General features: G+C 43.3%; 1 protein-coding gene across 1 annotated transcript in view; it reads right to left on the reverse strand.

Moving 5' to 3' along the window:
• Positions 1-7,873: 7,873 nt before the first annotated feature.
• The window catches only part of TNFSF15 (TNF superfamily member 15), a 29,961-nt gene continuing 21,428 nt past the window's right edge, over positions 7,874-16,406 (reverse strand). Inside the window, exon 4 of the mRNA XM_007057271.4 lies at positions 7,874-16,167. Coding sequence (XP_007057333.1) covers positions 15,740-16,167 — 428 coding nt within the window. The 3' untranslated portion in view covers positions 7,874-15,739. The remainder of the gene's footprint in view (positions 16,168-16,406) is intronic.

A 16,406-nucleotide genomic window follows, 5' to 3' on the forward strand; every position in this document is an offset into this window, starting at 1 on the left:
TGTTGTGATAGTTTCTTCCATAGGGAGATGTTCTTCCCACACATCCAACCTTGAGTTTATGAAAGGTTCAAGCATGTCAGTATAAGATATGGCCTCCTCCCACCTCCTTTTCCTAGGACCAATGCCTGCCTTAAAACACAAATGAACAACTTGAAAGACAATCTCTATTGCCATATACTTTCACTGTTCCTTTGTGTTTACCCCTAAATATGTATCTGTTGGACAATCAAAGGAGCTACTTCATTCCTATGGACCCCAAATCAGAATTCAACAAATATATTTTATACTAATACATTTATTAAAGTACTAATTAAATGTTAAATGTTAATTTATCAACTTGAGACCGTGGGCGGAGACATTATGTAATCTTTGACCATTGGCTACTGTGCTATCATGTCTTGCTACTAGACCTATTTTGGGGTGTGGGACTGCCTACCCTATCACTTTCCCCCGCCCATGGAAAATCCATATATTCCATTGTAATCAATTGATTGACAGTGTCTCTGAGCCTAATAAGCAAGGTGACACTCCGTCAGCGCTGTACGTAATAAACTCCTGTGCTTGACCTCTACACAGTGTGGATTTAGGTCCTTTAATAGGGAACTTACAATAGTAACTTTCACATACAATGTTAGTGTGCAGACATAGTTTCAGTGTGTGGGATTGTCGGGGCAACCCTCCAAATTTCCTTTCTGGATCAGCTTTGTAAAGAGATGGTAGCTCTGTCAGACTGATCGTTCTCTGACTTCATTCCAGTTACGCTGGGAGTAGCACGCTCCTACAGAAACAAGTTGAACTCTAACTTTCCATGATGGAGTCTCTTGTAACTGCCCATAATGTCATGCCCCAACATGAAAGGGGATGACAGGGAAGGAAATGAAAAATATTCATTGTCATTGAAGAGCAGGTTGTGGAAGCCCATGATGGGGAAAAATGAGAAAGCAAGAACCAGCCTGGCTGGTTTTTTGTTCCCGTGTCTCATACCTCAGGGATTAGTGGCATGCTGGGGGACCCTTGTTTATTGTAGATGAAGGCAAAGCAGGAAAAGATTAAATGGTTTGAATACAATGATTTGGGAATATTATTTGATAAAGGTCTGGAGGCAATTAGAAAAAGGACTAGAGTGGCCTAGCCTTCAGATCCTTTGTGTGTCCCTGATGCCGGGTTCAGCTGGGGACTGGTTCAACGCCTTGGAGTAAATTCAAGCAGCCTCGGGGCTACAGTAATTTATGCCAGGCTTCCTATGGCCCCCATGAGTTGTTTTGGTAATTTAGGAGAGCCCAAGAGCAAACATTCCCTAGCTGCACACCTACACTGGGTGGGACTGGTGAGTAGGTTGTGCATGACAGAGCAAATACACTGGTTTACACCACCTCGGGAGGTGAAAGTCCCAGATGGCCAGATCCTCTGGTTTCTCTCTGGACTGCTGTGCTCATTTGTACCTGATTAATGCAGAGGCTTGTGTGCTGATTGCATTACTCTTCCATGCTTAATTCATTAACCCCTCTGCCCCCCCCCACCATGTTTAGTTTAAATGATGCTGCTGAGGAATTTCCAGTCTTCTGCATCAGAATACTGCAAGATCCAGGAATTGCACTAACTTAGAAGTTAGCTCCAGTATGTTGTGGTTACATCACCGTCTTCAGCTGGGAGACCTACACCATCATTTCCCGTTCCCAGCCTCCACAAACACAACCACTTTCCTGCTCAAGATCATGCCAACCCCTTGAAAAGGATGGACAAAATGTATCCCTTCACATCAGTGCAGTTACGTCTTTGAGATATTGATCCATATTATTAATACACATCTTATCTGGGCAATTGAGGTTCTTGCGGCTGGTACAGTATGGCACTCTTCTAGGAGGAAGTTACCTGGGAAATTCCTAAAGGTTAACAGCGTACAATTTTGGACAGTGACACTCAGACTGAGGTTTGCGAGTAGCAAGTAGTTTTTTAATGTGTCTCCTGTGGCTCTTTGCAGCCCATGATATTAAAACACTGGGTAGTTTAATTATTAACCAAGCAGAGCGCTTTTACTATGTTATTAACCAATTATAGTTGATAAAATAATACTTGGTTAGTCATTTTGCTGTGAGAATATATATAAATAGTCAATGAAGCAATGACTTTACACTACAGTGGCTCGTTTGGGTAATGTTAATCACTAATTTGGCTCCTGAACCACTGAGGTCTGAGTATCACGGATTTAGGATAATAGAAAAGTAGGTCTGGAAGGGACCTCAAGAAGTCATCTAGTCCATCCTCCCCATGCTAAGGAAGGATTAAGGACTCCTAGACCATCCCTCACAGATAGTCATCCAACATACTCTTAAACCCCCCCAATGATGGGGATTCCACAACTTCCCTAGGTAACCTGTTCCAGTACTCAACCATCCTTGTAGTTGGAAAGCTTTTCTTAATATCTAACCTAAATCTCCCTTGCTTAAAATTGAACTGATTACGTCTTGTCCTGCCCTTGATGGACCTAGAGAGCAGGTGATCACCATCCTCTTTCTAACAACCTTTTACATATTTGAAAACTGTTCAGTTCCCCCACCACCACCCCTCTTCTCTTCTTTAGACTAAACAGGCCCAATGTTTTCAATCTTTCCTCAGAGGTCAGGTTTTCTAAACCTTTTATCACTGTTGTTGCTGTCCTCTGGACCCTCTGTAATTTATCCACACCTTCAAGTGCGGTGCCCAGAATTAGACCCAGTACTCCAACTGAGCCCTCACCAGTGCCAACCAGAGTGGATCAGTTACCACCTACGTACAACATTCTTGTTAATACATTCCAGGAGGACATTTGCCTTTTCAACAACACATTGCTCACTCATATTTAGTTTCTGATTTACTATAACCCCCAAATCCTCTTCTGCAGTACCACTGCCTAGCCCAGAGGTGAGCAAACTTTTTGGCCCAAGGGCCACATAGGGGTTGCAAAACTGTATGAAGGGCTGGGTAGGGAAGGCTGTGCCTTCACAAACAGCCTGGCCCCTGCCCCCTCCCTGCCCCCTCCCACTTCCCACCCGCTGACTGCCCCCTCAGAACCCCCGACCCATCCAAGCCCCCCCTGCTCCTTGTCCCCTGGCCACCCCCTCCCGGACCCCCCACCCCAACCATCCACCCGGGACCCCACCCCCTATCCAACCCTCCCTGCTCCCTGTCCCCTGACTGCCCTGACCCCATCCATGCCCCCCGCTCCCTGACAGGCCCCCCCAGACTCCCATGCCTATCCAACCGCCACCTGTTCCCCCTCCCCTGACCGCCTCCCCCCAGAACCTCTGCCCCATCCAACCACCCCCTGTCCCCTGACTGCCCCCCGGGACCCCCTGCCCCTTATCCAACCCCCTGGCCCCCCGCTCCTTTACCATGCTGCTCAGAGCAGCAGGAGCTCACAGCCCCACTGCCCAGCTGGAGCGGTGGGCCAGAGCGCTGGCAGTGTGGCGAGTTGAGGCTGTGGGGGAGGGCGGACAGCGGGGGAGGGGCTAGGGGCTAGCCTCCCCGACCCGGAGTTCAAGGGCCGGGCAGGACGGTCCCGTGAGCCGGATGTGGCCCGCAGGTCATAGTTTGCCCACTTCTGGCCTAGACAGTGATCTCCTCATTTCTATTTGTGCATTTGATTTTTTTTTCTTACGTATAGCACTTGTCCCACCCATAATTTGTATTTTTTGTTTTAAAGAAAATATCTACTTGGCCCTTTACCATGTGCCTCCTTAAAACAACCAACTCTCTGGGACAGTCAACTAGCTTGAAGGACTTTTTTCTTTCTTTTTCAATACTACTGCTACGACTAATCTGATCTCCTCTTTAAAAAGAACTGGAAATCCTATTTTTGAACGACAGATATTAGGCCAGATTCTCAGCTGGTCTGAATTGGCACAGCTCTGACTTCTGAGGCTACTTGTGTGTGTAGTGTCGTGAAGCAGGTATTTAAATGCTTTGCTGAACAGGGATGAGATTAAGCATGTGAGTAAAGTTAACAAGATGCTGAATTGGGGTCCCAATTAAAAACCATATGCTATGTTTCTGTGTGTCCAGTCACAACTGCTTGAATTCTGAATATCAAATATTCACAACAAAAGTGTTTGTGAATGAGCCACAAGATCAAAGGGCTAAAGCTACACACAGCTGTATGGGAGTAAATTTAATGTAACTAAGAGATGGTACAGGGGTGACATGATTATAGTCCATAAGGACCTACAAGGGGAACAAAACTTTGATAACGGGCTCTTCAGTTGAATGGACAAAAGTATAGCATGGTCCAAAGACAGGAAGTTGACGTCAGACTGGAAATAAAATTAAAGTTTTTAACATTGAGTTACTAATTACTGGAGTAATTTATCAAGGGTCGTGGTGGCAATTTTAAAAACATGACTGGATTACGCTCTCCTCCCCATCTTCTCCCCCGCAAAAGACATGCTCTCATTCAAAGAGAAATTAATGTAGGGGAATTCTCCAGCCTGAGTTATGCAGGGGGTCAGATCAGATCACCACAATGATCCCTTCTGGATTTATAATCTTAGTCCATGAGTTTAATGTACATAAGCACTTGTGCCCTGAAAAGCTGCACAGGACACCCATTCACCCTTACTGACTTTAATAGGAGCGAGTTTTACCTGTGGGCACAGGTGCCGTCTTTCTAATTTTCCCCAGGGGTGCTTGGCCCACGCTGAGCCCCAGACTCTACCCCGACTCGAACCCTTCCCCCAAGGCCCCACCCCTGTCCTGCCTCTTCCCACCCCATTCTCATCGCCTCCCACGAGCGTGCTCCACCCCCTTCCCACCAGTGCCTCCTGCACACCACTGAACAGCTGATCCCCCGTGGGCAGGAGGCACTGGGGGGAAAGGGGAGAGGCCGATTGGCGGGTCCCGCCAGTGGGTACTGAGCACCCATTATTTCTTTTCTCTGGGTGCTCCTGCCCTGGAGCACCCATGGAGTCGGCGCCTGTGCCTGCGGGGAAAGAACTGACCCCATAGTATTGTTCTCAGTTTGTCCATCTCAGAAGGATGAAGAGATGAATTGACACTACAGGGCTCCACATCTCTCTCTCTCGTGGCCCTAGCTCCTCAGCTGGTATAAATTGTCCATTGACTTGATGGAGCTATGAGACTTTACTCCAGCTGGGGATCTGTCCGAAGGTATTTCAAACCTGCTGCTTAGATTCTTAAGCTATCTGCTGCAGTGAAGTTTGGATGCTCTGTTGATTTCCCCCCCCCCCCCCCCCCGCCCTTTAATTAATTCAGTAACAGCGGGGAAAAACCTCATCATTAGAAAATTCCACCCATTACTCTATCGTTCTTACCAGAATTGTTTCATATCTTTTTGCTGTAGGCCCAGATATTCCCCTTGATTTGCATGTGGAATTCCCACTTCCTGTTCTTCTTCAAATCATTGAACCATTGGTGAAATTTATGGATGTGTGATGCTATCGGCACTCCACAATTCCTCTTTGAAAGAGCATGACAAATGGGCCAATGTTCTTTCTCACCCTACACTGCCAGGAACCAGTGGGAGTGGTGGATCAGAGTCAAGGAAGTCTAGCAAAGGAAAATGTGGTTGGATAATTGGAATGTTTTATGAATATCTGTCTGGTTTCTACTGGACTGTGGAATTGTGTTTCCAAAGGATGTCATTGGATCCTCATCACCTGAGTCATTAGAAGACAAAGCATTGGAGAATAGTATCATGTCTTGGCAAGGGGTGGTCTAGGTGGCCCAACAGATCTTTTCCACCTCTCACTTCTGCACGCATGTAGAAATCAGTCTTTAATTTCCATTCAAGGACAATACTTGATGTCATTTGGAGCCACACACATGCATTTATAACACTTCCCTGGGTGGGTCATCAGCAGGAATTGAACCTATGCCCCCTGGTTCCATAAGCACAGCTAACAGGCTAACTCTGTTAGGTGGCAGCGGTTAGCAAGCTGGTATCCTCTTATCTTGTCCGATATAGGAGGCTAAAGGAACCCTTGGCCAGCGTAGTCTGGGACCACAGCCTCTCTGGTTTCAGGGCATTGGTGTTCCTTCCTGGAAAGGTAGGAATATCACTGGGGCTACAGTTACTACAGTGCTGTGGGATATGAATCACAGAATTTTAACAAGGAACAAGATGAAAAATGACTCTGCAATGGATCTGGTCAGACTATTTTTTACAAATAATATTAGTTATGATTTTAGCCCCGGTTATTCTAGTGACTCATTCACAATGAACCCTGATGTTTTGGGGTCATAGCTAAGGATATTTTTAGTAAGATAGGTCATGGGCAATAAAGAAAAATTCACGGAAACTGTGACCTGTCCCTGACTTTTACTAAAAATATCCCTGATAAAACAGGAGGGGGCTGGGCAGCTGCAGGGTGGCTGGGAGCTCTCGCCCCCCCCCCACCTGTGGGGGCTCAGAGCTGCAGAGGTCCCCCTGCCCCACCACACAGATGGGGAGCTGTGGGGTACCCCCACTGCCCATGGTGGTTCGGAGCTTGGGGGCCCGATGCCTCTAGCGGCGGGGGTACCTCACAGCTCCCTGCTACTGCGGGAGGCGGTGGGAACCTGCAGCTCTCAGCCACCAGGGCTGAAGTCACAGAGGCCTTTGGAAGTCACGGATTCTGTGACCTCTGTGACAAAATTGTAGCCTTAGTCACAGGGCCGCCCAGGGGATTCAGGGGGCCTGGGGTCTTTGGAGGCGGGGGTCCTTCCACTCCGGGTGTTCAGGGCACTTCGCCGAAGACATGGAGCAGAAGGACCCCCGCTGCCGGATTGCCGCCGAAGACCCGGAGCGGAAGAAGCGGCGGTGGGTCCTTCACTTGCCCCCCACTCTGGGCGGCGCTGCTTAGTCATAGCCACTGTATTTCCAGTCCCAAGCATTCAAACCTCGTGAGTCAAGGTCCCAAACTTCATGTAATTAGTTTAAAAACCATGAAATAATAATCATAATAATAATACTAAGCGTTCTTTTTATTCAAAGGCCTTCTAGCTCGAGCCTTAAGGTCACACTCACGTCACATTTTCAAGCTGTTCTCTGCAGCCATGAGGGCTAGAAATATAGGGCTTGTTTTTACAGGGACGCTCGAGAAAGTTAACCTGAATTAACTTTTAAACTGGATTGGTTAAACTATGTTAATCTTCTGTGTAGATGCTCTTATTCAGAATTAAATCAGTCCTAATTCATTAGTTTAAACCATTTGGAAAGTGTTTAATGCAGCTTGTTTAATCCACTTTTTAAAAGCTAGTTCAGATTAAGTTTCTTGAGCATCCCAGTGTAGAAAAGCCCCCCCTCCCTTTAAATGGCAGATGAGATTTTCATGCAGTCTCTTAATTCAAGCATCTACAGTTTTATGAAAAAACACGAACTATAGTAAGATTGGTGGTGAAATCTGACGGCACCATATTTATGGCTAGTAAGCATTTGTAGTAAAATGCACCCTATTGAGAGACAGCACAAACTCTATACACAATTTAATAACCAATTAAAACTTCACAAGAGGGTTTATATGGAGCTGAACTGGTGCCTAAGCCCTCCTGGTGTCCCTCTGCACAGGCGTGAATTTCACCTTCACTGAATTTTTTGGATGAATAATTTTCAGACTTTAGGTTGCTCGTGAACTCTGCACTTTGACTATTCACCATGCATGTTGTGCAATAGGTCACCTAATTGATATAGTTTTTGCTCCCCAATTGGGTGTCTCACACATCTGAGAAATGAGAATAGTGAATAACAGTGCATGGCTAATGGGAATTATGTGCTAAAACTGATAACTTTAGTATTCATAATCATTTGCATGACTGTATTATGTTGCCCAAAGACTTTGGAATAACAATGATCCTTTGAAACAAATTCCATGCTTTTATTCCTGAAAAAAGTAACAAGTCAGGTTTTTAAAAATTTATTCAAGCAACTATAAATTATATCATACAGCATGTTTCAAACCCACATTTTATTATAACTGCTAAATATGGTAGAGCTAAAGATCAATTTTATATCATGTCATTATAACAGTTACATAAAGACTAAGACATAATACCAGTTAGTTAAATATAGTATCAATAAATATACGGTGTGCACTTTCAGGAGGTTTACTGACGTTTTAATATAAAACTTTTTAGATCAATGAAGGCACATTGTTTGGGGAGCACTAAAATGACAGGCCCTGGAATGTTAACATAACTTTTATAATGCTGCAAGAATCAACAGAAATTCAATTTCTTGATTTATCGTGTATAACTTACTTGTTACATAATCTCAGGATCGGAAGGGACCTCAGGAGGTCATCTAGTCCAATCCCCTGTTCAAAGCACCCAATTTTTGCCCCAGATCCCTAAATGGCCCCCTCAAGGATTGAGCTCACATTCCTGGGTTTAGCAGGCCAATGCGCAAACCATTGAGCTACCCCTTCCCCTGTTCCATGCCTTTCATGGTATTTTAAACCCTTTGCAACAATGAGTTACAAACTGATGAGTTAGAAACCGATGCGGCATCGCCAATTGTGGTGGCCATCTTGCATTCAGCAGCAATTCCTGGATTGTCTTGGACAGTAAAGGCCAGGTCTTCTGTTTGGTGCACACGGGGTGCAGAACTCCTCTGAAAATCTGGCCTATCTGTGGCACTATGGGAGTTGCTGAGTACTTTGGAAAATGTGGCTCTTATTTAGGTGCCTAAGTGGGAGCTGAGCTTTCTGGAAAATCTGCCCCCACCGGTGCTTGCTGAACGATGAATATCTGACCACAGGGGCTCAATCGTGCAAGGTGCTTAGGACTCCTCAACACCTATTGGAGATGGTGGGAATTGACGGCCCTCAGAAATGCAGCCTGACACTGAAAGAGGGAGCTAAGAAGCTGGTTAAATGAGTGGCAGTATTGACTATGACACTGGGGCTGTCCCCTACTCTTCTCAAAAAGTTCCAAGGGCTCTCCGCACCTGGGCAGCAACTGAGGGGGGGGCTGAGTAGACCTTGGTTGACCAACTCATCCAATGGTGGTTGACTGCAGTCCTGCAGATTTAAAATCCCATCTCTCCCGCAGGGAATTTTCTGCCCTACTGAGTGAATTCCATGGAGTAACATTGATCCTTGTCATTGCCTCTTTCTGACCTGAGCAGTTAGCCAAAGTTTGGGGCCTGGTGCAGATGATTAGTTGGAAGTAGAAAGTGAAGGTGTCCAGTATTTTTACAATCTTGTTTACTTTCAAGGAATGTTCAAAGTCCTGCTTCTCCAAATACAGGAGGAACCAAGCAAAAAGGCAATAGTTTCTTAGCGTACAGCCCCAGATCTCTTTAACCAACATACTCCAAAAATTCTCTCTAGCTTTTTCCAGGATCACATTATGCTCAAAGGTTACTCATTGGTTTTCTTACCTCTGCCTTGCTCTGTCTTGTGTGCTCCCTTCCCTCACCCTATCTGCTTCACCAAAACAATACTCTGCAAAAGCCCTCCCCTCACTCAGTCCCAAAACTCCTAGGTGGGTTCACAACCCCTTGTCTTAGGTGTGTAGCAGCACCTCCTGGCTTGAAGTGGTAGAGGGTTTTCAGTTTGGTTCAATGGCTCTCAGCACCCCTACTTTACAAATTGTTCCAGCTCCCCTGATACTGATAGTTATGGCCATTGAGGAGTGTGTTAACACCCAGTCTCAGAGGTTTGTGATGCAACAACCAAAGCTCTGTACAACTTTTCATGAGTGATGTACCCGAGTATTCGGATTCTAATTTCTAAACTGTATTGATAAATCTATTCACCTAAATTTGGGTTATTGCTGATTATGTACTCTCTGCAGCATATGGCATTTAAAAAACCAACTTTGTATTTGTGGATAATATAAGCACTATACCCACATGTACAGACATTCTTTCCCCAACCTATGTACTATATAATGTGTTTTAGCATTAGCTTTAGTAACGTATTTAAATCTCTCAGCATCACATTCTACTAAAACACCTTTCCTCCCTTCAAGGCAGGTTTGATCTGAAAGATCCAGGACAGTATAGATACTGCTCAGTTGGTGGTTTAATAGTTTTCTATCTAACCCTTTGGAGAGAGTGAATTTAGTGCTGGTGAAAGGCACTGGGCTGATAAAACTGGAGACTGGGCTAGTTGTTGACATACAGCTCTCCCAATTTGCCACTGGTGTGGAGGGACCACATCTGGCAGTAAGGGATCATTCATTCTCCATGGCTCACTCAGATCTTGCCTATTCTAGTGAGGCTGCCAATCATATAACACACATCTTAAGAATGTCACAGAGGATGAAACACAATATAAAAATGTTTTTCCCTTCTCAAGCTCAACCCATAGTTGGGCCAGAGTTATGGATGAGCAGAGGACCCCACCAACCATTTCTGAACCCATCTTAAAAAGATGTTCTGGTTTCAAAGGCAAGAAGATTTTAGAAAGCCTGGAAATCAGAAATGACATGTCCAGTGGGAAAAAGATTTCTTGTCTCTGCTGGTGGAGAGAGAACGCTTCCGTGTTTTCAGGGGAATGATTAATAAAATTGGCCAGAAGAAAACCAAAAATGAGAGAATGTTACCATTACATTCAAAGAGTCTAATTCATTGCTCAGGATAAAAACTGGGTTAAAATTGCTCCGAAGAGCTCCTATTTGCTGCCTCCATCAGAACATCTGACCCTCTCTTTTGGCTGAAGCTTGCACATGAAAGCTTTAAGCATCCAGTGCATGTTTACGTACATCAAAGCCAGCTACGGTAAAGCAAACATTTGCTTTCAGGCAGGCAACAGATCAACGAATAAATAAATCTTAACAGCCTGAAAGTTTCTGCTGAATCTAAGTGAATAGACCCTCTACATTAGAGTAAAGTTTCAGTGTGTCATCTGATGAACACTGGATTTCCACATGTTTCCACAACTGCTTCTTCTTTTAGTGTTTTAAAAAAACAAAACAGGAAACAACTGTTTCCCCTGACTGAAAGTGGATAAGAAACTCAGAAAATTCAGACTTCACAAAGATTCTTACATTTCGAAAGCAGACAGAAGCATGTGAATTTTAGTTCAGTTTTTGTCAGGTAACAAATTATAGATCACCAACTGGGAGACTTATAGCTTTACATTCTCTGGTCTCCCTTGTACTGAGTTCACTCTTGTTTGGGCATCTTTGTCTTGAGGGCATGTTTTCTTATTTCAATGCACTTTGAAATGATATTCACCAAAATTGTTGTATATTACAAAATATTGCTTTTTCTTATACAGGATCTACATGGTTTCTTTCAGATTAGCCAGCATAATCGAACAATTCAAATGGCTGAGTAGCCAATGGCTGGTGCATTTTCACACAGAAATCAGCTCAGAATTACAGTTGCGTATAATTCATTTATATTTTTATTATAAAACTTTGGAAACAGTAAGCCAAGTCTACTCTACCTTGAAGGAAACAGCGTGTACTATAAGATAATACAGTTATTTATATGAAAATATATTACTATAGCAAAATGCTATACTGGTCTCTAACACCCACATCGGGCAAATATTTGTGACATTCAATCTGATTCTTTTAAAGAATGACATTTCTCCTTAGTTCTCTTTTGAAATGATGGGCCAGTCAGGATGTTAATTAAACAAAGCACTTTGTGGGTTGGAGGGAGACACTGTCAAGGTGAAAAATCAGATTTCTTTAAAAATGTGTCTTAATCTATGGTTTCAGAGTAGAAGTCGTGTTAGTCTGTACAGCTCACTTCATTGGATGCTCAAATAAATGCTCAAATAAATTGGTTAGTCTCTAAGGTGTCACTAGTCCTCCTTTTCTTTTTGTCTTAATCTATGTTTCTAATAACACATAATTGTGATTTAATGCCTTGATCCTTTCATCTGATCTGTGCAGGCACTTCCTTATGGCCATGCAGACTCCCTTTGCAATCAGGGGTCTGCCCAAGAGAATTGCCTTGCAGGATCATGGTCTAAATCATTTAAAAAAACAATTTCTTTTTCACTATTTGTGGCAGTTGTTTTCTTTATTTATATCACTCACTGGGCTGTTCAAGTTCATTTTCTGCCTGTTGGCCCCAGTCCTTCAAACACTTAGTCACATGCTTAGCCCATTAATGTGAGGAGCCCATTAACTTTAGCGGGATAACTCACGTATTTATAGTTATTCACACCTAAGTGTTTGCAGGACTGGGGCGATAGTCAGTTTCATTCTCTGTTGCTCATGCATTAGAACAGGTCTGATGTCTGTGGGTTTCCAAAACTGTGAGGGGATGATTTAAATTAGAGAAAAATATTTCCATTGCATCAAATCAAATCAGAAAATCTTCTATAAGAACATAATTGTTCACATTCAATTTTGTAAAACAAACAAACAAAAAAACCTTTTAGAAAATCCAAAGTTTCAGCTTAAGCCACTTGACAGTGCCTCAAAGTTTCAATCAACTTTTTAAAAATCCATTACCCATTGTACTATTTACATGCTTTTTGCAACCATTTTTAACTGCCTGGGTCTGATTATCCTCTCAGTGGAGATTCTCCTGATACACACCAGTGGAAATGAGATGAAAATCTGTTTCTTTGTATACATACTGGTCACCATCATTGTTACAGAAGCACAATAACAGAGAAAATTTCCACTGGAGATTATGTGCAGGGTTAATATGCCACCGCCACTTTAAAACAAGTGACTCAAGAAAAATCACTTACGTACATAAATGCAATAGCACAAAGAAGAGTTGCATATGAAAGCCTACATTAAGTGGACTATAAATACAGACTCCTGGAAAATAAATATGGGTTTGTTTTGTGGATAACAAGGTGAGGAGTACTAACAGCTAATCTGTGATTGCGGCCGGGCTGTGAAATGTATGATAAATATACACTGGAAAGAAATTGTATGCGTCTCATGTGAGGAAAGTCTTATTATTGCTCTAGGACTTCCTAGAACATGAACAGAATATATCTATTTGTCTCTATATAGATATCTCCAACAGAGTCTTTTTTTATATGCCATGTACTGTACGTTACATTCCTTTCCCCTAAACTCATTTTACTATGATTTAGTGCACCAGGCATTAAGTGTTGATGACTTGATTTTTACATATATTTCAATCAGGTGTAGAAATTTACTGGCATTGCATCATGATCAAAGAATAATGCCACAGCATCCCATGATAGAAACAAAGAGCTCTGTGGATTTCTATAACTGTCATAGAACTGCTTGAATTTTGCCTTCATGGATACACTTCACAGAAGTGCTACTATCAGGCTGCTGCAAATTACCTGTCCTGGGCAGGTGTGCTGTGATGAGAGCATCTTAGCTTAACAGTGGTACCTTCCTTGGGCCTAACCCACAGCGAGGGAACTAGGAGGAGAAAAGCAGGAGGCAAAAAGAGAAAAGACCATGTTTTTTTAACAAAACTTCAGAAGCTGGGAGCCTGGCAATAGCCACGCTCTCATGGGGCATGTTCAGTGCTTCTTAATTGTTTTTGGATGCATTGATATGATGGTGATAGATGCCTTCTAAGATAGGTATTAAGAGAGCCCGGTGATAGGGGGTTGGGAAGAATGTAGGAGGGGGCCATGGGAGGGTTCTTCTCTTACAAAGGGGTTTGCAGTAAGAAAAAGATGGAGAACCCTTGCAACTAACCTAAAGCACAGCCAGCTTTCCAGCGCTAATGTGCTTGTACAGAGACATGGTGGCAATGCTCAGACCATGATTCTGTTGCATCATTTTGCCTCCTTCCATGCTTCTCTCTCTCCATCTCCCCCACACCCGCTTGTCTCAACTTGCCTCGGCTGTTTTCTCTTCCTCCCCTACACTGCACTCTTGTAGAGCCTATATTCTATTAATCTTGTCAGATAGCTTATTGTTGCATTAATGTATCTCCTCTTAGAAGGAGGAATGCAATGGCGAGAACAGACGGGCTTCCTTGCCTGTCTAGCTGCATTATATATGTGGAGTGTGTGTATATATAAGGACCTTAAATTTGAACTCATCAACTAAACTTTGTCAGGGTCTCTAGAATTCTCTAATGTGTGGAATTCTCATTATTGGTTTATGAGAGGCATGCACTTGCATTGAAGGAAAATATATCTCAGCTACATGTAGCAATATGGAATCCAGCAAAGTACTATGAGTACATATATAAGGCAGTCTCACTTTCACTGATCATGTGGAAAGACATGTTGAAAGTGGAGGAAGTTCCAGTGAGAGAGAGAGAGAGTGTGTCTAGCTGCAAAATTCATTATTTGGGTTCTTTACATGACTGAGCTTGAGACCTAGGGGCACTTAAGAATATAAAGCTTGAGTCTATTAGAACATGATTTGAATAGTCATCAGTGAATTGTTTATCATGGGAGTGGAGGGAAAGCCAGGGAATTTCCCTGAGAGACAGTATGATCTAGAAGACTGAGCAAGAGACTAGAAGTGGAAAGTTCCTGAGTTCTGCTCCTGGCTACAGCTCCTACTCCCACTGTTGCCTTGACATTAACCCAGCTCTCTGTGTAGAGGAACCACGAGGTGCGAGCCGGCCTAGTGCCTAGAAAAAGTTACAGCAGCCTTTCATTTCAGAAATCACTGCAGGAGTGAGCATCTGGGTAGAGGGGAGTCATGGTCATCTTGGAAGTGGGGTTGGGGGGAAGGTATTTTGTTTTCAATTTATGGAAATTTCTGAAATTTTGTGGTTTCTTTCCTCAAAAAGCTACAAAACCAAAGCAAAACATCAGTTTTGAGGAAACATAACACATTTTCAAAATGGTCCCAATTCTGCGTGACTACAGTTACCTGCTGTACAGCAGGTTGAAAGTTTTCAAAATTTGAAATTTTTGCTCAAAATTTCAATAAAAATCTTATTTCCCTCCTCCCCCCCCTGCCCCCCGATTTCTCCTCCTGATCCAGTTTTTCAACCTGTTCTAATATTAGGACTTTTTTCATAGTGAGATGAATTTTTACACTGGAACATTAACATTTTTTGTGTGTTCCAGTGTAAAAAGGTACAACCCATCAGCAGTGCTATGAAAAGAGCCATTTCTGGGCAGCAAATGGATCCAGAACAACATAGGCCACCATTTCCTGCAAAATTTCTTGGGAGAAAAAATATCAGGAATGTTTTTGTCTATTGGCTTGTTTTGCAAACTGCAAGAAGTCATTTTAATCTGCTTCCCAGGGCAGTTGCAAGGGATTAATTAAACAGTTAATGATTTACATAGTGCCTTTGAAGATTTAAATTTCGATATTAGTACAAAGTACTGAGCAAATCTATTTTTAAGGGCGTGCCAAGAATGAATTGCCTGTTGAGAGGAGTGATCTGAAGAAAGATCAAACAAAATTACATTGGAAACTTGGGGACAGTTTAAAGTGGTTGTTTAAGGCAAAGGGGGTTGCTTATTGGAGGTGGAATGTAGGCTTAGTTGATTTGTTTGAGATTATTGTTCCCGGTCACCTATAAACTATCTATGCACCACTTGTAGGCATGCAAGAGGTTCCTAGCTTTAGCATGGAAATGTATTTTTCTCTCCTCTGCCTCCCTCTGTTTTTCTGTGGTTTGATGTGGTGTGATCTATTTGGTATAATATTGGGATGGGCCATTTAATTGAATTTTCCTTCCCCCAAGGATAATGATGGGCACCGCAGCCACACAGGTGAAGGAGAATACAGGTCAGCTTTTGAGAGCAGAGATGCTTGGAACTAGGACAGCTTGATCCCGCACTCACTAAAATCATTAGCAAAACTCCTGTGTGACTTTAGTGATGCATTTGATTCAGGACCCTAATTAGAAGCAGCCCTTATCTGTTGCTGTTAGAACCTACAGTAAAAAAGCACCAAAGAAAGTTTTGTGTTCTTTAGTGTAATCCACCCATTGGATATCACTAACATTGACCATCAGCCTGTCCCCCTCCTCCATGAAAAGCACTGCCCCTAAGTAAATTGGCTGGAACCAGTTGTTTCCCATCTCACACAGAGTTTTGGTGGCAGTCAGTAGTTGGGTAGGCTCAGGGTAGCTGTCCGTGACTTTGGTGATGATCTGCGTTATGGAACCTGGTTTACTGTGATTTGGAGTGGACCCTCGGAAAGTGACCTGAGAGTAGATGTAGTAATCGCCGGCCTTTGGAATCACCAGTGACTTATTGGTATAGTTCATGTTGTTCTTGGTGAAGGCTAAGCCTCGCTCGTGTTCCCACTGGAGAACTGGAAACTGGTCTCCCATGGGGGGTGAAAGATCTTGTTTCTTAACTGAGGACATAAAGGAGAAAGGAAAGAAATCAGTTGGTTCCCCTGTTCAAGCAGGATGTGTGACAGTGAGCATAACTCAGATGATATATTCCTTCAAAAGAAAACAACCTTGCTAGCACATTCTCTTTAGTAAGGGCTCACTCTGCCGTGTATTACGGTAGTGCCCACATGAAATCAGAGCCCCACTGGGATAAACACTCTACATACACCTTGTAAGAGACAGTATCTGCCCCAAAGAG

The sequence above is a fragment of the Chelonia mydas genome, chromosome 16 (genome assembly GCF_015237465.2).
Source record: "Chelonia mydas isolate rCheMyd1 chromosome 16, rCheMyd1.pri.v2, whole genome shotgun sequence".
Taxonomy (NCBI): domain Eukaryota; kingdom Metazoa; phylum Chordata; order Testudines; family Cheloniidae; genus Chelonia; species Chelonia mydas.